The 24,520-nt window shown below is 39.8% G+C and overlaps 1 protein-coding gene across 2 annotated transcripts in view; it reads left to right on the top strand.

Moving 5' to 3' along the window:
- The window catches only part of LOC150079136 (uncharacterized), a 381,717-nt gene that overhangs the window by 177,259 nt on the left and 179,938 nt on the right, over positions 1 to 24,520 (top strand). For both annotated transcript variants that reach the window (XM_090382718.1, XM_090382717.1), the window contains exons 10-11: positions 2,696 to 2,947; positions 23,766 to 23,901. In XM_090382718.1, the coding sequence (XP_090238844.1) occupies positions 2,696 to 2,947; positions 23,766 to 23,901 (388 nt within the window). The remainder of the gene's footprint in view (positions 1 to 2,695; positions 2,948 to 23,765; positions 23,902 to 24,520) is intronic.

Raw genomic sequence — 24,520 nt, 5'->3', positions numbered from 1 at the left:
TCTTTACCTGGCCAGCTGTGTTCAAACTGCAAAGTGTAAATTTATATAAGGTTCATTCAAATACACATTTAGGCATTTGAATTCAAGAATCCCTAACTACACTGAAAGGATAGAATTCCAGGGATACCTGGTTCCTAGGCAATGCAACACTGTCACCCCTCTTGCTAGTGGATAAACCCACCATTTTGCAGGTATATAGGTACATTGCATTCACATAGATGGTAATTCGATGTTAACATCTTGAGTTAACAGACTTTGCAAAAGGGATGATAGTGTTTGTTTGTTTGTTATTTGGTTTTTAGGAGCATTAGCAACTAAGGCCATATTGCTCCGGGATATGCGGTGGTCATTCCCTGACCTTTCCGCATCCTCCGTATTTGGTGGTGATGGGCTCGAACCCCGGTCTAATCAAGAAGCGTGTGCTACGCACTGCTGCTCCTTCCCACCTGGCTACGGAGGTGCCGTGGATGATAGTGTGTGCCCGACGCATGGGTCACTCTATCATAGAGATGGTACAGAAATTGCACTATCTCCATTTGTCAGTATCAGGAGTGTATCGGGAATACACCATTTCTGGAATATCATCTTGTGGGCAGAGAAAGGTGGTGGATGAACGTGGCCGTTGACGTCTGTTTCGCGTTGTTTCAGCCTAACGGAGAGCGACAGTGGCACAAATCACCACCAACTTCAACGAGGGGGGGGGGGTGCCAGAAATGTGTCCACCAAGACCATCAGACGATCATTAGCCACAATAAGTTATGGGAGCCACCAGAGTCCCATTGCTACCACAACAACACAGGACTCCATGCCTCAATTGGGTGAAAGAACAACAGCACTGAACCTTGGATGATTGGAGATGGGTCTCCTGGTCTGATGAGTCTCGTTTCTATGGGTGGGTGTGTATAGCTTCTTGCACCACTGCTGCACGAAGTTATGCCACAATCATGTCAACAAGAAACTGTTCAGGCAGATGGACGGTCGGTAATGGTCTGGGGTATGTTCAACTGGCACATGGGATCTGTGGTACATCTAGACACATCTCTGAACGATCCAGGTTACTTGTCCATCTTTGCAGACCATCAGCATCCCTTCATGGTCATCGTACACCCACATGGCAATGGACTCTTCCAGCAGAACAATGCGCCTACCCACAGAGATGTGGTGACTAGAACATGGTTTGAAGAGCATTCCTCAGATTTTACCACCATGGAATTGGCCTCCCCATTCACCGGACACGAACCCTGGGAAGCATCTTTGGGATTCTGTGGAAAGGTCCATTTCAGCTTTGGATTCTCCACCCAGGAATGCGAGGGAGTTTTGGAGAGCAGTGCAGCAAGCATGGATGGAAATACCTGTGGAATGCTTTTGTGAACTAGTGGACTCAATGCCACGTGACTGCTCTTATCCTGGTAAAAGGTGGGCCTATCTGTTACTAGGCAGGTATCTCATGATTTCTGTCCACTCAGTGTAATATAAAATAGTAATATATCAATGTAGCATAGTATTTTTTTTGATCAGATGGTATTTTTGCACTAGCTTCTTATGATAATAAAATGTCTGTGGGTGTACTGTGTCAGGGCGATCACTTTGCATCTTCCAGTAATATGCTGGATTGTTTCTGGGGCCAGGTTGCATCGATGACGTGTGTCATCTGTTACTCAGGGGTCCTTGCCGATGTAGTTCCCGGTTGATTACCTGGTCTTGGATGGCAAGTGTGAATCCCTTGGTCTTGGGGAAGAGCTTTACTTTCGTGAGCCAAATGTTGGAAGCCATCTTATCTTATTGTTGTTATATTTCTCCCCGATGGGGGGGGGGAGGTCACCCCCATGACAGGTACTGACTGATACCAAGAGTGCACAGGACGGTTGTTATGTCTGGTGTCGAGGAACTCTCTAACTATCCTACAGGAGTTGAGAATTGTGACTTTCTGGAGTTGTATGTGTTCTCTGGGAGATCTATTGCCACTAGGCTTTTTGTAGGGTCTTTGGCACCATACCAGTGGTTGATACAATGATCGGGATTGTCGTTACTTGTTGCATATGCCAAATCTTTTTGACCTCCTGTCTTAGGTTTGTGTACTTCCTGATTTTTTCCTTGTGGATTTTCTGGAGATTACCAGTGTTGGACACCACTATGTCAATCAAATAGGTAGCCTTTTCCTTCTTGTCGACAAGGGTTATGTCTTGTCTGTTGTGCAGGGTTGCACTTGTACGTTATTATGTCCTAATGCAGCTTTTGGGTTGGGGTCTCTTGTATGGCCTGGGGGTCATAATTGTAATTCAGAACACTTCCTTTGGTGGTATTTTTTTGCTAGCTTCTGATGTATTATCTTGGCTACCTGGTCGTGTCTATGAGTGTACTCAATCTGGGTGATCACCTTGCATCACCCGGTGATGTGGTGGATTGTTTCCAAGGCTAGGTGTTATCATTGACATGTTCCAGCTGACACTCTGGGCTCCTTAGAAATTTATTTTCTATAGTTCCTGGTGTTAATTACCTGGTCTTGGATGGCAAGCATGAATCCTTCAGTCTCGGAGAAGAGTGTCTGGCTCATGAGCCATGCATTGGGAGCTATTTTATCTCTGTGGTCTTGATGTTAGTAGTATTAGTAATAATTGTAGGTAGTTATCAGTACCATTACTATTTATAACCTTCATTGTTTTAGTATATATGTATATATATATTTTTTTATTAGAGTTCAAAAACCAACAGTGGAACTAATAGCTCAACTGAATCTCTCCAGTCCTACCAATGTGAAAAATCCCATGTAGATGTTATATGTGAAAATTCTGAAGTTCCTTTACTGCACACGGTTAGCTTTTATCGACGCCAAAAGAAATCTTGTACTCCTGTTCATACTGTTGTGAAAAGAGAGCAGCTGTGCAGTCCTCCTTCACCAGAAGTAAAAGAAAGTAATACAGCTGAAACCATTCAAGAAAAGATAAAGGTGTCCTGCTTTATATTTTTCTTTATAATTTCTAGGTTGAATTTACTTTTAATTTCAATTAAGAGTTTAATCTCTCTTTTTTTTTTTTTTTTTGAAGAACATTCTTGAACATTTGCTTATTCTGCATTTTTTGTGTGGTGTGTGTGTGTGAGAGAGAGAGAGAGAGAGAGAGAGAGAGAGAGAGAGAGAGAGAGAGAGAGAGAGAGAGAGTTTTGAATACAAACTTACTCTATTTCCCATCAGCATCTGGTGGCAATTATGTCCTGAGAATTTGAAATATAATATTTGAAATTCTCAGGACATAATTGCCCTTTCCATTTAAGAAAAGGAAAAATGTAACTATATTTCCTACAATTAAGAAAGGAAAGAGAATTTTTTTAGAATTGTTAATATTTAATCCTGCAACTGTTTAAAAAATGTGCAACTGTCTTTCCTTTTCCGATTACACCTTCTTTGATAATACAAGCTGTACAATTTTAAACAGTCATTACTTGAGATTCTTTTGTTGTTGGGGGCTTAATGGTGTAGGGGAAACTGAAGGCCATAATGCATCAAACAAAGATTGTAAGTAACAGCTCTACACAAAGTCAGAAGTATAGATTTCACAGATTATAGTTACAAATGTTATCATAGCACCAGATTAATGTCAGAACCATTATTCAGGATTTCTTTTAAGGTAGAATACAGGTAGAAAGTTGAGAGAAAATTAGATCTAGATGGTTGAAGCATTGTTTCACATAAATATTCAAGGATTAAATCATTATTTAACCCTGTACTTTAGTAAAATTATGCTCATATACTTTCCTTACTTAATTATACTATGGCAAATGATGCATAAAAGATAAAATAGGAACTGTTTACTTAGTGATATTGAAACATTATCTCTGACCACTGTAAAGTTTTATAGTTTATCTAATGTTTCCTTTTATAGAGATTTATGCAAAAAATAATGTTAATTTGTTTTTGTACCTGTAATTTGCATTGTACAAATTGAAGTCACATTCATTTTTAACATGTTTAACATTCAAGTAATATAAGTTATTAAAATATATATAATTATGTTCTTGGTAAAAATCACTTTTTTTTTATATAACGAACAAAAAGTATATTACTACCATCATTTCATATCTTTTTTTTTTTTTTTTTTCATGTCCCTTTCTGAAACAAGTAGTTGGTGACTCTCAAGTATAGCTTTTCTACTTCAGCTTCTTGATGAGAGTAGAGATTGCAGAAGTAGCATACACAGAGAGAGAGAGTTTTGGAGGTTATGTCAGTTTCCTAGGTTATGTTAATAACAAATAAAGATCCATACTATGAGGATAGGGAATGGAAATAAATACTGGTTGTTATTATCTGAGTTTAGCTGTTAAAATAAAACAACAGTCTGGCATTCCATTTTATTAACTTTTGTAGCATGCAGTGAAACTTCATAGACTTTCTCTCTTATTCTGAAAAAGTTCTGTCAGCACTACAAAACTTAAACCAAGTGTATGCTCTACCAAACTATCCTAAATACTGTAGCTTGTCTGCAAGTACCATTAAAAGTTTTGTCCCAGACATATTTGTAGGCTTTTATTTCTAGAAATGAAAACATTTGAAAATGAGATGAGAAATTTTTTCTTTGATTCCCCCCCCCCCCCCATTTTTTCCTTTGCCATTCTCTCTCTCTCTCTCGTTTCCACTTTACATTTCTTAATTTTCTGATTTTCCATATAATGCCCATCTCACATTCAATAAATTACAATTCCAGGCACTTTATTCATTTTTTGTTTTATCATTTGTATAATTCCATTAAAGCATATATTCAGTGTTTTTTGGGGAAGGATGCATGTGTTGATAGGTTTTCGATTTGCAATCTTGAAACAGTATAATGACTACTTAAGCTTCATCTTGAAACAAGATAACAGCTAAAATTAAAAGTATCACTACTTTAGAATCTGATATATGGTCTAACTCAAATTTGCATTATATGCAAGAGGATTTCTAGGATATGTCAACTAGGTAATATGAGATTCATTCCTGAAAGGTCTAAAAATCCTAATTGGATGTAGCCTTGATAATAAAAATAAACATACCTGAATAGAACAGGATTGACTGGAATTGTTTGTAAGAAAAGAGAAAATATTATTGGTTGTTTATCTTTGAATTAAATTGAATTTTTGTAATGGGAAGGGATATGATCAATCTCTCTCTTAAAGCCCATGATCACCAAATACGGAGGATGCGGAAAGGTCAGGGAATGACCACCGCATATCACCGGAGCAATATGGCCTTAGTTGCTAGTGCTCCTAAAAACCAAATAATAACATTTCCGGATTCCTGGCGCAAGGCAACTGTTCTTGCCTTTGCTAAGCCAGGAAAGGATCCAAAAGTCACTAGAAATTATCGTCCTATTGCTCTGACTAACTGTCTGTGCAAAATCTTGGAGAGAATGGTTGATTCTCGTTTAATCTGGTATTTAGAATCAAATGACCTTCTCTCCAACATCCAGTGCGGCTTCCGAAGGAACCGGTCCACTTTGGACCATCTTATTAGATTGGAAACATCCATCCGGGAAGCTTTCCTTAAACGCGAACACTTGGTGTCAGTGTTCTTTGACATGGAGAAAGCATATGACACAACTTGGAGATTTGGCATCTTAAAAGATCTGCATAGCCTTGGTCTTAGGGGGCAACTGCCCATTTTTATTAAAAACTTTTTAGCCAATCGATCTTTCCAAGTTCGTGTGGGATCCTCACTCTCTCGCTCCTTCACCCAAGAGGAGGGAGTACCACAAAGATCAGTTTTAAGTGTCACGCTTTTCGCCATCAAAGTAAATTCCATCACAGAACAACTTCCTCCAACCGTAAACAGTGCCCTCTATGTTGATGACTTTAGCATATTTTGTCAGTCATGCAACATGAGGGTTATTGAAAGACAACTGCAAAAAAATACATTGATCGCCTCAACTCCTGGACACTTTCAAATGGCTTCAGGTTCTCGCCGGAGAAGACCGTTTGCGTGCACTTTTGTCGTAAGCGTAATCTTCATCTTGAACCTGAATTAAGGCTCGGACAAAATGCTATTCCAGTAGCGGCGAACACAAAATTTTTGGGACTTGTATTTGATAAAAAGTTGACCTTTCTGGATCACATCCGTCAACTCCGCACAAAGTGCACAAGAGGGCTGAATATTCTGCGCTCTCTTTCCTCTACATCTTGGGGTGCGGATCGATGCACCCTACTACGCATCTACCGTGCACTTGTACGATCCAGACTAGATTACGGGTCCCTGGTATACAATTTGGCCAGAGACAGTGTACTTCGTTGGCTGGACCCTGTCCATCATCTGGCTCTCTGTACCGCTATTGGAGCATATCGAACATCTCCAGTCCAGAGCTTATGCGTCGAAGCAAACGAACCGCCATTATCGCTTCGACATTGCAGTTGTCTCTACACTACGCTCTAAAACTGAAATCCCTGCCAGACCATCCTACGTGGCTATCCGTTTTTGAGCCATGATGGGAAAATTTGTACAACACCCATAAGACTGCCAATCGTCCTTTTGGTATTCGTCTCAAAGAGCTACTCAAAGAACTTAATATCAAGGTAGACAAGAGTGCTCAAACACCGATGCAACCCCTTCCACCCTGGCATGCTCATGTTCCGGCATGTGACTTGTCCCTTAGAAATTGGGGAAAGTCGGACACTCCATCGTCTGTCTACCTGCAGCTTTATTCAGCACACCGAACTTGAACATTCTGACTTCGCGCCAGTTTACACAGACGGCTCGAAGTCGGAATCATATGTGGGATCTGCTGCTGTCTTTACAGACACCACTACGTCGGAGCAGATTCCCTCTGAATGCAGCATATTTACTGCAGAGCTGCATGCTATAGAGTTAGCCTTGGATCACATTAGTGAATGCCAATACCAACGGTTCATTTTATATTCAGACTCTCTCAGCGTATTACAGGCTTTAATAACTGTGAGATATAATTCTCATCCAGTTCTGTCTAGCATTCAGCAGAAGATTCACTTTCTCAATGAACGTGAATATGATATCCGCTTCTGCTGAATTCCCAGCCACATTGGGATTAGGGGAAATGATTTGCCTGACACCGCAGCCAAATCAGCAGTTCCCAATAATAATTGCTGCCTGTCAGTCCCCTCTACAGACTACAGGCAAATAATACACCAAAAGATACATTCCCAATGGCAGGATTCGTGGAATAGACAGACTGCGAATAAATTATATCGTATAAAGCCTGTAATTGAACCGTGGCAGTCTAGTCTGCGCAGGAATCGTAAAGAGGAAGTTGTTCTCGCCCGGACCCACATAGGACATAGTCATTTGACTCATTCATTTTTGCTGAGGGCTGATGACCCTCCTATGTGTGTGTCCTGTGGCACAATTTTAACGATCAGACACCTTTTAATTGACTGTCCAGATTTTAGCAGCACCCGTTTTACCGCTTTTAATCATCTGCTGAGCCTTATACACTCAGTCAGATTTTATCCGACAATGACAACGTGTCTGCTGTTTTTAACTATTTTAAATCAATAGAGGTTTTTAATTGTATTTAAAATTTATGTTATTGTTATCTCTTTGATTTATTTTTTAGATATTTGTTATTATATATCTGGACATAGTAGCATAGTGTTTTGTGAAAGGCGTCACCTGTGGTTTCCCACATCTGCACCATGGTACTTTGTGAAGAAGTACAGAATCTCTGTAAAAGCCAGAAAAAGTGTAATGTCTGGTTTCTGTCAGAGTAGTGTTATGTTTTGTTGTTGTCTCTGGCTGCTTGGCCGCAGAGCCCCTAGTGGGACCCCACGTTGCCCGCCACCACCACTGGGAGGTGAGCCAGGCTGCCCCTTATACTCTGGCTGGCCTTTGCCAGGGTTGCCTAAGCTTCCTGACAAAGGTCAAGTGAAAAAAAAATAATAATAAATAAATAAATAAAAAAAAAATAAAATAATAATAATAAATAAATAAAAAAAATAAATAAAAATAAATAAATAAATAAAAATATATTAAAAAAAAGTGGGGGGGGGGGAGAAAACAGAGCAGGAGTACGAGTTAGAAGGAACAGAAAGAGGGAAAGGAGGACGGATTGACGTTAAGGAGCAGTCCGCTCTTTGTGAGGTGAAAATAGGGGTCTGGGAGTGGGAGTTCAAGTAGCAGGGGACAGGTGCCCCTGCATGATCACCAGAGGCCAATGGACTCTGTATCCTGCACGCAGAAGTTCTCCAGAGTGCCACCAATCCCACACCAGAACGGTGCTGGCTGATCCTACCCTATAAGGGGTTTGCAGCAGTATCCCGCACCAGAATGGTACCAGAAGTGTTCCTACCCATAAAGGATTAGCAAGTTGTCAAGGCAGTGTCCTCTAGCGGAGAAGGAGCTAACCCACGCCAGTCTGATTCAGGCCTTGGGCAGCATGATCCAATGTTGTTCTCATTTCAGCAATCTTGGCTAGCCTCAGTGTGAAGATTTCCTGCGCATACACAGTTAGTGCCCTGTATGTGTTTTCATCGAGCAGCAGCGAGGACTCTTGGTTACGTGGATTCCTTTGAATTGCGGTAGCAAACTTGATTCTACTGTTGTCATAGGCAGGGCACTCGTACATGAGATGCCCCCAGGACTCTTCTTCTCCACAATGGCACCGCAGGTCTCTTTCAATCCCCATAGCTGTGAGTTTCTGACGGAAGGGGCCGTGTCCAGTGATAATAAACATCATGTGCAGACCAGGTGAGAACCAGGGAGGGGGCTCTGGGTGAGTATGGTTTATAGTTGGGAGGAATCGCCTCATGATGTCTCCTTTCTGCGTGGTTTCCCAGCTCTGTTGCCATATCACTTGTAGGTGTTGGGTGATTCTCCTCTTCTCTATCTTGGGGTCATTTGCAAGATCCAGCTGGAGATTTACTATTTCAGCTGGTGTTCCTTTCCTAAGGTGGTAATATAGGCCTCGCCTGACTACTTCTAGGTAGAGTGGCTGACAACCTGTTAGAACTTGCAAGGCAGGGGTGCTAACAGTGCGGCACGACCTACTAATTGATAGCAGCATGAATCTTTGAATTGTATCCAGCTTCTGTTTGTTTTTTGTTAGTGTAGCTTGTCTATACCAGGTGGAGGCACCATAGCAAACAATCGGGACATATACTGCTTTGTATATGAGGGTCAGAGCTTTGTGCTTCAGGCCCCAGTCGGCTCTGCTCACCCTCCTGATCATGGCGGCATACTTCCGGATTTTGGTGGCTAGATATTTCAGGTGGTTATGGAAAGTAAGACCTGAGTCAATGTAAATACCTAAGTATTTAACTTCTGTGTACAGTCGGATGGGGGTGAAGTTTAATTTCATTGTAGGTGGTCTTCTAATTTGTAGTCTGCCCTTGAGGAGAATGGATTTTGTTTTTTCTGCCGAGATGGTAAGGTTGTGCAAGGCTGCCCAGTTCTGGAGCTTCACAAGCGCCGCATTTGCAATAATTTCCAAGGACCACCTAGTGTCCGCATGCACGAACAGGACAAGGTCGTCCGCAAAGGCCAAGGGCTCAACCCCCCCCAAGGTCCAAGCCCAGGAACTCGTCCAAGACAATAGACCAGAGGAACAGGCCAAGCACAGAGCCTTGCGGACATCCCCGGTGGATGAATCTGGTAACTGTCTGATATTTGTTAGTAACTCGTACTTTTCTGTTGGTTAGATAAGACTTTAAACTGTTATATAGATTTTTAGAAACATTTGAGTGCCGAAGTCTCTGAAGAACACTGGGCCACCACAGGCGGTCGAAAACTCCAGCAAAGTCCACCAATATAGCAAGAGAGTACTTGAAAGCTGAGTGCGTTGCTTGGGTGATTAGATTGTTGATAGTGTCTTCAGTGCTGCAGCCTTTTTTAAAGCCATATTGTTTTTCTGAGGAGAGTTGGTGTTCCTCGTAGCAGGCAGAAAGTCGAAACAAGAGTAGACGCTCCAGTAGTTTGGCCATCACGGAGAGTAAGGCAATCGGGTGATATGAGGCTGGGTTCTGTGGTGACCTGTCCGAGTTTTTCAGAATTAGTTTTAAGGTTGCAGTCTTCCATGAAGCTGGGAAGGTGCCCTCTGCCAGGCACTTATTCGTAGGCTTAGAAGTATAGCTGGGCAGGCCTCAGCGAATTTTTTGAGAGCTTCTACTTCCAGCAGGTCTGCACCTGGTGTTTTTCCATCTTTCATCTTGTTAATTGCCAGGTCCATCTCAAAGCCAGTGAACGGGGGCTCCACCGTTGCTGTGTGGTATTTTAAATTCTGGTTGATAATTTCTTGTTGCTTTTGCGTCAAGGGTGCCTCTTCAACAGGGTAAATGGTATCAAGAAATCTGGACATGGTTGGCCTAATTAATTTGGTCACCGAGAGCTTAAATTTTTAGATATTACCTGGCCTTGGCACATTGTAGTCTTAGTTGCTAATGCGCAAAAAAAAAAAAAAAAAAAAACCATCCAACCAAATAACAACTCTCTCTCTTTCTCTCTCTCTCTCTCACTCGCTCACACATACGCGCGCGCACACACACACACACACAACAGAATTACTCTGAAAAAATACAAGTAGGAGCAACAAAATTAGTTGCTCTTACTGTTTTGTATTTCTACTTCAGCTTTGTGGTTACTGGAACATGCTTGAAAGTATGCTATATTTATGAGATTCACATCAGTTTGTAACAAAACACCATTCTGATGTCTTGAACAACCTTGGAAATGTTCTTTATTATCTCTAAGTTTTGGTTATCATGAAAGCCCATTACAATTTTCATGTACATCAGAACCTTTATTGTGTGGGGCATGGTTATTTTCAATCACTACTAGTAACTAGAGTGGAATTCCAGTTGTCCAAATACTATTTATCTGAAGTTTCAATTATAAAAAAAAAATTTTTTAATATCTTTCTTTATTTCTGCTTTTATTTTTACTCTAATTTTACTCAAATAATCTAACACAATATTGAAAAAGTTTATCAAATGAATATAAGGCCCTATGGAGCCAAGTGGTCAAGCATGAGGGTGCAAACCTGCATGCTAATTGCCTCTCATTAATTGTTCATTGTAAGAAAACAGTTATGTAAATTTCTCTGACCTAGTGTTTGTGCCAGAATATAAACAAGAACACTTTTTTTCTTCTTCTTTTTAAATCATGATTCCACTTATTTGTTATAGGCATAAGTAGAATCTTGATTTAAAAAAAAAAATTACAAAGGGAATAAATTTTGTTCATTTCACTTCTATGTAACCACAGTTGATATGATGCAAGAAATCACATTGGTGCGTTCTGCTTTATAAAGTATACAATAAAAATAGTGAATTCTGGTTAAGAATTAACTGAATTTTTGCATAATATAATATTTATTTGCACGATCATGCAGATGTGTTTTCAGTGGCAAAATAGCAAAAAAATCCAGTTGGGGAAAAATAAAAACAACAGGCATTATTAATGAAATCATGGATAAGGAAAGGCCTCCATAGCTGAGTGGTCAGGAGTTGGATTGCAGTAGCACATGCTCTTTGAGTTAGACTGGGGTTCAAGCCAAGACTGCTAAATACGGTTGATCCTGCCAACAACACTGGACCAGTGTGGCGATTATGGTCCATTTCCCTCAACATGAATTGTTGAGGAGGCTTCCATCCTGCAGTAGATTGATTTTTTTTATGGATAAGGAAAATGGGCTATTTTTTTATTGCTGCAGATGGTAGTAATTAAACTTATTCCAAGCTATATTCCGTCGGAGCTATCTTTTTGTAATAATAATAATAATACAGGTTGACTGTCACTAATCCGGCAGCGTTGGGACCTGTGGGGTGCCAATTAGTGAGTTTGCCGGATCACCGGTGGTTATTTTAGCACATACAGTTTACCCAACAGCTAACCACCTCATCCTACCTTGACGTTGACTGCCAAGCTAGTTTAAGAACAAAATTCCCCAGAAGCCAAAAAATATTTAGCAAATAATTTGATTAGTAATTCTAAAATAAATATTGTAATATCAGTGTTGTCGCTCTTTCGCTTAAAATATCAAAAAAAAATAATAATAAATAAATAAATAAAAGTTTTTTTATGTCGCATATTTGTGACCAACGTGGCCCAGTAGGTTACTTCATTTCTTGAGAAGCCGTGTTGGCCACATACGTATGACGCTATTACGGCATACATATGAAGGTCGTTTGTGATTAGTTTATTGCAAGCACGGCAGTAAAACTAATTGCGATAAAATAAACTTTCAAACGTCGCAATAAAACGTTTGTCAGTATTGTTAGAGATTTTGTGAAAACAAGTTCGTTAGCGCACTGTATTATCCATCATATCATGTTGTGTTTTTCAATAAGTTTGTACAAGTATGTTGTAAGAAAAAAAAAAAAAAAAATCTAACAAGGAATGGCTAAAGAAAATTACTAAAATAAAAGGAACTGAGAGAAATTGCTGGAATTTACAATTAAGCAGAGTTAAACTTCTCACAGACACACCCCTGTCGAGTTTTTTCAGAAGTTCAACTTTATCTGTTATGGACAAAGTATGCTTTACACCATGAGAGGCACTTCCTTTATGCATTGGAACCGTGGCTGGGGCTAAATGTGAGCAGGTTATAATAATAAATGCACAAAAACAAGTGGGAATGGCTTGCCAGTGTTTGCAAGTTCCCTTCACCCAGGAAATTTGAAATTACGTTTGCGGAAATTATGTCTGAATTAGTGGTGAAGCCGGATTAGTGATGTTCGACCTGTAATAGTTACAAAAGCAACATCAAACTGAAAGCAGCTTGCTCTTATTGTAAGCATTGGAAGGTGATTGCACAGGATGTGCAACATTGTACATCTTCTGAACAACCAAAAGACATGTTGAATTCCTTCAAAAATGGTCTGGAATTTTCTTGACTTACATTAAGAGGTGCAATATTAATAATGCACCTCTTAATGTAGGCTCTGAAACTGGAGTAGCAAGGATTTTAAAAGTGGAGATTGAGCACTTGGTGGAAATAAGCCCTCTGTTATTGTATTAATTTGTGCACTGAAAAGGGATCTGCATGCCTTCCTCTGAAAGTGGATGAATACGTGGTGGAAACTTACTATCATCTAAAAAGAAGTGCTAAAAGGAAAGATAAATTTAAATATTTCAACTAATGCACGCCACTGAAGTATAAAAAAAAAAAAAAAAAAAAAAAAATTTAAAGCAAGTGTTGTGTGTATACATAGGTTGATTTTGATTAAATGTGACTGGTAGAAAAGTGGTAGCATTTGACAAGTCTACTTAAAGAAGAGATAGAAGTGGTGGGAGAAGCAACTGATAATTGAAATGATACTATTTCTTTCTTTTAGCTTGAATAAAGCACTTTGCTTGTTTATTTTAAATAATTGAAGATGTTTGACAAGCAGAGCTCTTCAATGCGATGTACCTCATAACCGCGTACAAAAGGTCATTATCCTAGATACGTTGAAGAATGTTATTTGCAAAATTTTTTCAAATCTTCACATCTTAACAGTTTTTCAAATCTTCCCTTTTCAAAATTGATTACCATAGCCGTCTAAAACAGGATGATTCTTAGTCATAGGCATTTCTGTCTAAAACTAGAGAAGAAGATTCTGTTCTTTTGCTTGGTGAGAAAGTGTTATGACTGCCAGTAATTATCTGGTGGTGGTAGTAGTAGTAGTGGCATGTGATGCAAGAAAGCAAGTGTATGAGATTGTGCAGCATCAGTCAAAAAAAAAAATCACACCATCCCCTCCAAATGCTTGTCCAGTTCCTCCTTAAATTTATTCAACCTATCAACTTCCACAACGACAGATGGAAGTTTGTTCCAGCAATTCACCACCCGCTGGCTAAAGGAAAATTTCCACACATCTATTCTACATGTCTTTCTTTAATTTGAATTTATGCCCCCTTAGGTTCGTAATCTGAACAAGTGGAAGGATCCCATCAGAATTCAGCGTGCTCAACCCATTCAAGGCCTTATATACCTTAATCAGATCACCGTGCAGGTGCCTAGTCTCCAGCCACTGCAATTTGCAGAACTTAAACCTCTCTTGGTAAGAGGATCCCTTCATTCCCCCTCACAAATCTTGTTGCTCTTCTCTGTACACGCTCAAGCAAATCTACATCCTTCCTAAAATGAGGCCTCCAGACCTGTACGCAGTGGCCTGACCATTGCCTTATACAGAGGGACAATCACCTCCTTTTCCCTGCTAGCAAAATTCCTATATATCATTGACAAAACCTCATGACCTGCCCTGGCAGCCTGTCTGCATTGCTCAGAAAACTTCATATCTGACTGCATAATTACTCCCAGGTCTTTTTCATTTTCTACCTCCTTAAGTGTAGTATCACACAGTTGGTACGTTTCTCTGGGGTTACTTCTACCCATATGTAGTACTTTTCATTTGTCAAGGTTAAACTTCAGTTGCCACTTCTTAGCCCATCTGCCCAAATTATCTAGATCCTGTTGCAGTAGCACATTGCAATTACGGTAATTAACAACCCTGCCAACTTTTGTATCATCTGCAAACTTCGACACTAAGCCTGATATACCTTCATCAATATCATTGATAAATATACAAAACAACAGAGGACCCAACACTGAACCCTGTGGGACTCCACGAAGAGCGGCACCCATTAATTCCCACCCTCTGTCTTCTCCCACTCAACCATCCTTTTATCCATTGTAGCAACTTACCCTTAATACCATTCTGCTCTAATTTGTACAATAGTCTTCCATGCACAACAGTGTCAAAAGCTTTCCTGAAATCCTAATATATGATATCAAAATTATTTTTTGCATCCAGTTCCTTTGTAACCACATCATAATATCCCATCAAATTTGTCAGACAAGACTTTCCCTTAACAAACCCATGCTGTGTCTGAATTATTGCTGCAGTCTTGTCTAGATGATCCTGCAATGCATCTTTAACCAGTGACTCCATTATTTTACCTGGAACAGAAGTTAAACTAACTGGTCTGTAATTACTCGTGTCACCCTTCAATCCCCCTTTGTGAATCGGGGATACATTTGCACATCTCCAGTCCATGGGGACCTCCCCTGAGTCCAAGGATGCTCTCATAATTATGGCTAAGGGTTTGCTTAGTTGCTTTGCTGCCACCTTTAATATAACTGGATAGATCCCATCCACCCCAGTGCTTTACTTAAGTTTAACTTCAACAATTTCTCCTCCACTTTGCTCTCAGTTATTACAAAATCATTAAGCACCCTGCTACAATTTGATAACCTTCTGCCATTTTCAAACCTTAATGTGACTGCTCATGTGTGAATGTAGATGCAAAATACTCATTCAGTTTGTTTGCTATCTGAGCAGGATCATCAACAGTGGAACCATAGATATCAAGTGGACCAATCAGATTCATCTCCCTTCCTTTTAGAGTTTATATAAGTAAAGAAATCCTTGCTGTTTTTCTTAGCATCTTTTACCAAAGATTTCTCGTAATCTGCCTTCGCCTGCCTAACCTCCTTTGTGACCTGATTACAGACTAGCGTATATCTGCCATGGGCTTCTGAGTCACTTGATAATTTATATGCATCCCATGCATTTTTCTTCTCTGTCAGGAGTCTCATTAGTTCATTTGATAACCATTTAGGCCTAAACCTTGAACAATATTTCTTAATAGGCATGAAACGTTTAGTAGCATCCACAATTAATTCCTTGAATGCTTCCCACTTAGAATTTACTGTTGGTAACATCGTCAGTTGATCCCACTGTACAGAATTTAAAAACTGTCTGAGACAACTGTACTCACCTGTACGGAAGCAAAAACCCTTTCCTTTACCCCTGATGGTAATTATATCTTTAAGTAAATCACACATCAGTACACTGTGATCACTGCCACCTAGTGGTTCCTTTTTCTGCAAATTCTTAATACATGAATGATCAGTGCTGATAACTAGATCATGATTATTACCCTCTCTGGTTTTGTAAACATGTTTCCAATACTTCTTATTGTTAAAGATAAAGGCAAAGCAATAGATGTTTTTCATCTTCAGTTCTATTGGTTTTTCATCTTCAGTTCTAGTGATGTCTAATCATTGTTTTTCATCTTCAGTTCTAGTGATGTCTAATCATTGTTTTTCATCTTCAGTTCTATTGGTTTTAGTGTGAGAACTATCAGATGGTATTATGAAAGGAAAAAAGAATTTATGTACAGCGATCCTGGTAGGGGAACTGACAAGGAAGCTTGAAATATATTAAATTATCCCAAGTGATGATTGGCATTTTAATAATTCCTTATAGTTGTGCTGAATGTGAGAAAAGATTCAGTGCTCCTGCTATCCAAGTCTAAAAAACAGAGCCATTGTTATGAACAAAACTTTGACTAAACATTTGTGAAGAGGGCAAAGTCAAACAGTATCTTTCTTGAAGCAGTCAAAATCAAGTGATGTCTAATAGAATATCCAAACGAAAATCTTCAGACAGAAAAATGTTAGGAAAGTCAGTATGTACTGATAAACAATCTGATGCCTGTATTTTAATATAAAATTTGTGTTTTTCCAGGAAAATTTAATTTCTAGTGCTGTGTGGGTGTTTAAAAAAAAGAAACCATCCTGATTTTTGCAAAATGCTTCTGCTTTTTTTTTTTTTTTTTTGCAAAAAAATCCCTTTTTTGCCTGTAGTTGTTTATCATAGACAGTACAGTTGAGTTGAAACTTGAGTTCATGTCTTTATCATCAAACCACTTTTAACTTCATTCCACCTAGCTTATTCATAACTCCAGGATTTCTGATTTCAGTCACCATTTGTGCAACTTATCTAAATCATTTTAAAGCAAAATTGCTTGTCTGTGATCATTAATTTCCCTTCCTCCATTTAAATAACAGTCAAGTTATCTCCCATTGTGTTGACTCTTTCAAAAAAGAAATCATTGATGTGCTTTCATTACCAGTGTTGGAAGATGACTCTACAGGATACAAATCAAGTATTTTCAGGCCACGTGGGAAATGCTCTCCTGGAATTAGTAAACTTTCAATGGTTGTCTCTCTCCATCAGTTAAATAGTAGAACCTCATTGCAGTGCAGATGAGTAGCTAGGAAAGCACATAGGGTTTTGTCAGTGATATACAAATTTGTATAGGAATTTTTCCAGCAAGGATAAGGAGGTGATTATCCCATTGTATAAGGCAGTGTTTCCCAAACTTTGGTCCTCGAAATAGACCCCTCTAGAACTGGTCAAATTATTCATTCTACGTACAGCAAACTGATGATAAAAGTTATTATATATTTATGTAAAAATAAGAATAAAGTTGGGTTGTTTTAAACATAAAACTTTGAATTTTATTTTCGAAAAACCCAGTGCTCATACATATATATACATATATATATATATATAAGAAGTGCAACAATATATATATATATATATATATATATATATATATACACAGAAAGAAACATATGATTATACACTGAGTGATCACTGAATTATGACCACCTACTTAATACTTCATAGGTCCTCCTTTTGCCCTCAATACATCAGCTATCCGACGTGGCATTGATTCCAAAAGAAGTCGGAAGCGTTCGGGAGGTAGGGCCAACCAAGCTGTGTGTAATGTGGTCAGCAATGCAGGTATGGAGGTGATTGGTGTATCCAGGTGGCTGATATGCCTTTCCATAGTGTCTCACAAGTGCTCTATGGGATTGATATCTGTGGAGTTGTTTGGAGGCCCTTCAATATGCTGGAAGTCAGAAGTCAGTCTATGTTCCTCAAATTATTCCTGCACAACAAGTGCCCTATGGTTCGGTGCATTGCCATCTTGGAAGACACCATTGGCATTCGGGAAAAAGTGTAACATAGCGGGGTGTGCACCGTCAGCAATATGTTCCACACCATACAACCGCCTCCACCGGCCTGCACTTTTGATACCATGCATAATGGATGAAGAGCCTCGTGTTGTTGACGGCAAATCTGTAGATGACCATCCACGGTGTGGAGTAAATAATGTGATTCATCCGACCAGCACACCTTCTTGTCTTCTAACGTCCAACTTGCATGCTCTTTGCACCAGGCGAGTCTTTTATGCCTATGAACCATGGTTAGGAGAGGATGCCACAGGGGTCGTCTGCTTGTATAGCCCATATGTGCAAGCATGTCATGCATGGTCATGCCAGATATTGTTCCAGGTTGGCCCATGTTGTATTGGGTAGTCAACTCTTCAGCAGTGCTGCGCCTGTACGAGTAATTGGACATGGCACTGACCTTTGCAGTTTTGCCGTCAGCTCGTTGTTTGACCATTTTGATGCCAGTCCTGGTGCACTTTAGCTACAGTGGCTCTCGAACACCCCACCAGTTCAGCTGTTTGGCAAATCGAGGCACCAGCTTGTCGAGCACCCACAATCTGTCCTTTATCAAAGTCCGATAAATCCTTCCTTCCTTTGAACCACTGACACCTTATCTATGCTACGTAGGTCAACTAACTCCGCACTCTCATACCTCACATGGTCAGCGGTTTCATTCAGTTTTTATAGAGGTGGTCATAATTCAGTGATCACTCAGTGTATATATAGGGGGTCTGTAAACATTTTTTGATTTTTGAAGAGGTCCATAAACATTTTTTGATTTTTGAAAGGGTCTGTAGAGCTCAGTAGTTTGGGAACCACTAGTATAAGGCAATGATTAGGCCACACTTGTATTGCATACAGGTCTGGAAACCTTATTTTAGGAAGAATATGGATCTGTTGAAATGAGTGCAAAGAAGTGCAACAAGGTTAGTGAGCAGACACAAAATGATTCTGTTACCAAGAAAGACCCATTCTGCAAATTGCAGCACCTGCAAGAAGATCTGATTGAGGTATTTGAGGCTTTGAATGGATTGAATAAGCTCAATGCTGATGGCATTCCTCTTCATATGTTGCTCAGAAAACATATGGGGGGTGGGGAGTTACAGGGTAGATATGTGGATTACCATTCTCTGTCTTCTGCCACTCAGCCATCCCTTTATCCATAGCAGCAACTTGCCCTTAAAACCACACTGCTCCACTTTGTACAGCAGCAGTCTTCCATGTGCAACAATATCGAAAGACTTCTTAAGATCCAAGTATACGATATCAAAATTATTCTATCAGCTGGTAGTTTTGTCTGACTGGATGTCCTTGATGCAATCCATGGGTTTTGCATTTGTCTAGGCCAAATTGCATTCTGATGTCAGTGCTAAACACTTTGGTGAGCCAGAGTACCTGTTGGAAATGATTCTCAATTGCAGAACAGAGATTTTTGTCATCCATGTGCATCGGATGAAAGAGGGTATACAGGTTCTTCCTCTCTTCTTTCAGGGTATATCAATACTTGCTGTTATTGAGCATAGTGGACAATGGGTTAAAAAATAAGCAGAACATTAGTAGGCTCAGGGCATCTCTGAGGAAGATTTCTCTTCTGATGGGGATTGGTGTGGTCGTGATGTTCTTGACCTTGATGGTGCTGCCACTCTATTTTGCCATGGTTCCTTCTATCCAACACTGAATCCTATTCAGTGTTGGATAGGATTGGGAGATCTTCAGTGTCTCTTTATCAGCCAGCTATGGGCACAGAGTTAAAGGCCCTGCGGTAGTCAATATAGACCAAGTACAAGTTGCTCTGTGTCTTGCAGGCTTGTTCCATAACTGCCGTGTCAGTGGTCATTTGTTTCTGCATTCTTGCTCATCTGTTTACATCCTTTCTTCTGCTTGACTATAATGTTCTGGCTTTCCAAGTGGTCTGATATCTTGGTTATGCAGCTGGTCAGGATCTTGTACATTGTTGAGATACAGGTGATCGGTCTGTATTTTCCTGTGTTTGTGGTGTCTCTGTCATTAGCCTTCAGATAAGCGATTCCTTGAGTTAGAGACTGGGATTGTGTCAGGTTACCTTATTATCTGGGTGAGTTGCTCCACTATGTGCCTGTGTGTATGTGGCTGAACTTCTTGTTCTAGTAATTGATTGTGGATGTAATCTGTTCCTGGAGTGTGCCTGTTATGGCACTTCCTGATTGACTGTTGTATTTCTTTCTTCCAAATCTCCCATTCTGTCATCTCTTGTAAGTCCTTGATTTTCTTCCATTCTAGATCTGTCCAAGGGGCACAGCCTTTTTGGCTAACATCTCTGCTCCACAGGTTGCGCTAGAACTCATCAAGTGCCTTCTGGTGGCAGGGGTCCATTGCCTTCTTTGTTCTGTAGGCTTGCATGCTAGACGCTGGGTTTTCATCAAATATCCTGTTGTCAGTTTTCCTCTGGGTGCTGTCCTTGTTATTTCTTCTATCTTATGCTATAGCCTTCTTTCCCAGGTTGGTGGTTCCTTGTATTTGTGTTTTGTTTTCTGTTGGTCTTGGGATTTCTCTTCCATTCATTCTTATGGCTGCTACAGCGGCACAATAAATGGAGGTACGGATCGTGTCTCGTGTTGCTTCATTGTTATTGAGGAAATCCGGTATTATTTGCCAATTGAGGTGGTCTCTGACTTGCCACAGGATTCTGTTGGTTCTCTGTTTCGGTATGAGGTGAGTCTTTGTGTGGTCCATGCCCTCGAATTCTGCCAGGGCCTACTTCCACTCTTCTCCTATTCTGGATATTGCGACCATGTCTGTTTCCACTTCAGGTGCTGTGTGTTAGTATTAATAGAGGCATATGATGCAAGAAAGCAAGCTTATGCAGCATCAGCCAAAAAAAAAAAACGCTCCCATTTCATCCCCTCCATTCGTTCCAAATACCTGTCCAGCTCAGCCTTAAATTTATTTAGGCTATCAATTTCCACAACAAGGATGGAAGTCTGTTCCACCAGTCAACTACCTGCTGGCTAAAGGCAAATTTCTGCACATCTATCCTACATCTGTCTTTCTTCAATTTGAATTTATGCCCTCTCAGGTGATTATTCTGAGCAAGAGGAAGAATCCCATCAGCATCGAGCATGCTCAAACCATTCAATACTTTATACACCTCAGTCAGATCACCTCGCAGGTGCCTAGTCTCCAGACACTATAATTTGCAAAAGTTAAGCCTTTCTTCATAAGCCTTTCTTCCTTTGCTTTGTTCCGTCCATTAATCTTGTTGCCCTTCTCTGTACTCGTTCCAACAGCTCTACATCCTTCTTAAAATGAGGCCTCCAGACCTGTATACAGTACTCAAGGTGTGGCCTGACCATTACCTTATACAAGGGGATAATCACCTCTTTCTCCCTGCTAGAAAAATTCCTGCATATCATTGACAAGACACAGTGAGCTACTCTTGCAGACCGTCTGCACTGCTCAGAAAACTTCATATCTGCCTGCACAATTACTCCCCGGTCCTTTTCGTTCTCTACCACTGTCAGTGTAGTACGACAGAGTTGATAAGTTACTCTGGGGGTCAGTGCTTCCCATATGTAGTACTTTACATTTGTCAATGTTAAACTTCATTTGCCCACATCTCAGCCCATCTGCTCAACTTTTCTAGATCCTGTTGCAGCAGTGTACTGTCAACCCTGCCAACCTTCGTATCATCTGCAAACTTGGACATTAAGCTTGATATACCATCATTAATATTTATAAATATAGAAAACAACAATGGACCAAACACTGAACCCCGAGGGATTCCACTAATAACATTAGTCCACGATGAGCTGTGTTCATTGATTACCACTGTCTTCTCCCACTGAACCATCCCTTTACCCATAGCAGCAATTTGTCTCCAATGCCACACTGCTCCAATTTGTTCAGCAGTATTTCATGTGCAACAGTATCAAAAGCCTTTCTAAGATCCAAATACAGTGGATTCCGGTTATTTGGGCCACCGGTTAATCGGAGCAGCCGTTTATTTGGGGCAAATCTTAAAAAACAGAAACCAATTGAGAAAATAGCCAGGGTTTACTTCGCTTAATTGGGACAGCATGCCGTTTAATCGGGACAGGAGACCGCAGCACTGGAGATTACTCTACGATTGTCTCCGACGGTACCACATGGTTAGGTTGAAATTCTGGAGGTCACAACCATAAAACAATAAAAACAATTAGCAGCCACCTGTTTATTGGGCTTTTCTGTTAGTGAAAGTTATCATAAACGGACAGTAAACTCGATCTTACTGAATTTGCGAGAATATAGCGACAGCTGGAATTCTGTGGGTTATTATGGTGAAATATGTTTACACTTCCATGAAATCTTCAATTATATAAAAAAAAATTAATTTTCAGATCTCTTCATTCCTGTTTTTAAAGCTTTGTAACTCGTTACTCCTTTCTCACTTGCACGTATTATGTTACTTGCTTGTGTGTGTGTGTGCCGCGTTCTTTGTTATTGATTGCTTATCTTTTTACTGTTTTAAATTTTAACCCTCACCCACAAATGTCAGTGAACAGAAATATAAACTAGTTAGTATGTACATATTACAGTATGTATTAATTGTTCCGATTATCACGTATATTCTTCCGATTTTCACGTATCATTTAATTTCTTAATTGGTAAGGTAATAAAGGGTAAATTTGTGCTTAATATATCTTTGCTTTTATAGCCTGTGGATAATAAATTTTTTCTGTTTATACTCCCGCACGACAACCAAGTCAGTAAAGTTTACAATAAATCATCAATACAAATATTTATTGTATTTAGTAGTTACGGGCTTGAACCCCGGTCCACTCAAGGAACGCATGCTATGCACTCTCGCTCCTGACCACTGGGCTAAGTCAGGCCTATATATATTCCTCCTATTTTCACTAATTAGAATTGCTGTTTAATAGAATTAAAATTCAATTCACAAACGTGATCACAATGACCGGCGCTTACTGCACATTGTATAGTGAACGGTGTTTTATGTTGAGGTTGTCGTAACGTGATTTGATTGTACAGTGAACCAATTGTAAAGGGGGGGGGGTACATTGTAATTTTAACTGTTTACGTGAAACTTTGGATAATTGGGGCAGCTGCTTAATCGGGCCAAAATGCACTAGTCCCGATATGTCCCAAATAACTGGAATGGACCGTATATGATATCACAGTTATTCCCTGCATCCCGTTCCTTTGTAACCACATAATTATATCCAATCAGATTGGTCAGGCAAAACTTTCCCTTAACAAAACCATGCTGAGTCTGAGCTGTAACTGAAATCTTGTCTAATTGTAGTTGTAGTTCTTGTATTTGGTGCTCCTCTCCAGTTCTGGTTCGATTGTATGTGTATTCTTTATAGTTAGTTGCTCACATCCTGCTTGATTTTTTTCCAAGATTGCATGTCAGGTTCTTCATGACAATGTTCCATCTCTGCTTTTCACTATTGAGTGACTTGAATAGTCAGGAACTGTTCCAACCACTTGGTGTGTAGTTTCATCCTGTACATTATCATGTCTGTATCTAGCTTCATCTCTTCATAGTATGCTCTCATGAGGAATGTATTCATATCAATGCTCCACATTGTGCTTTGGATTCTTCCTTTTTGGGTGGTCATTAGTGCAGGAAGCACTTCCTTGGTTGGGTTGGGTGGGCTTGCTCTTCAATTGCGGCAGCCATGTATGAGATAGTGCTAGTTGCTCCACTGTCATCTGGGTCAGACTGTCTCAGACTCTTTTGCCTATGTGTTCAACGTGACTGACTTTATCCTGTGCCACGCTAGATGCAGCATATTCACTATTTCTACTAATCATCATTAATGCACAAGTCCACCTGTTTTATTGTGATGAATCTGACTTTTTTGGATCTGGTGGTGGGTGGTATTTATTGCGAGCAACACCAGATGGCACCACTCTTTGCCTCAGCCATCACTTTGATCTTGGGTGGGTAGGCAGGCCCAATGAAGTGACTTTTACAATTTATTATTATCATTACTACTACTACTTAGTTTTTAAGAGAACTGGATACAGAATAAAAAGGATGGAAATTTTTTTGTTTTATAGGCTCTACAAGAAGTAGTATTTGCTCAGCAAACAATAATTAGTCAAACTAGTCAAGCCCTTAATCTCTGCTTAGCTACTACTGAATTTGCAAGTTCTATGGAACAAGTTGAAGGGGAAAGACTTCTTCTTATTGCAAGTAAGGCTAAGTTATTTAGTTTCTTTTATTTATTATTTTTTAAATGCTATTTTAGAATTGCATAATATTGCTTATCTCCAAATTACTGGCAAAACAGAAGCATGCTGGACATGTGAATAGAAAAATTTATCAAATCTTACAGCAATATATTTAAATATTTATATTAGCATTAGCATTAGTTGACTCATATGATGCAAGAAAGCAAGCTTATAGAGCATCAGCCAAAAAAAAAAAAAGAAAAAGAAATAAATAATAATAAATAAAAAAAAAAACAAAAAAAACCTTCATTTCACCAATCCGGTCACTCCAAATGTTTGTCTAGTTCAGCTTTAAATTTATTTAAGCTATCAACTTCCACAACAACAGAAGGAAGTCTGTTCCAGCAATCAATCCAGTGGCTAAGGGTAAACTTCCGCACATCTATTCTACAACTGTGTCTTTCCTTGGTTTGAATCTATTCCTCCTCAGGTTCTTAATCAGAGCAAGCAGAAGTATGCCATCAGCATTGAGCCTGCTCAAACCATTCAAGGCCTTGTACACCTCAATCAGATCATCTTGCAGGTGCCTCTTCTCCAGATGTTGCAACTTACAGAATATAAGCCTCTCCTGGTAAGGCAAC

Source organism: Mastigoproctus giganteus, chromosome 10, assembly GCF_048544385.1.
Source record: "Mastigoproctus giganteus isolate SK-2022 chromosome 10, ASM4854438v1, whole genome shotgun sequence".
Lineage (NCBI taxonomy): Eukaryota > Metazoa > Arthropoda > Arachnida > Uropygi > Thelyphonidae > Mastigoproctus > Mastigoproctus giganteus.
This window is presented reverse-complemented; position numbering and strand designations above follow the sequence as displayed.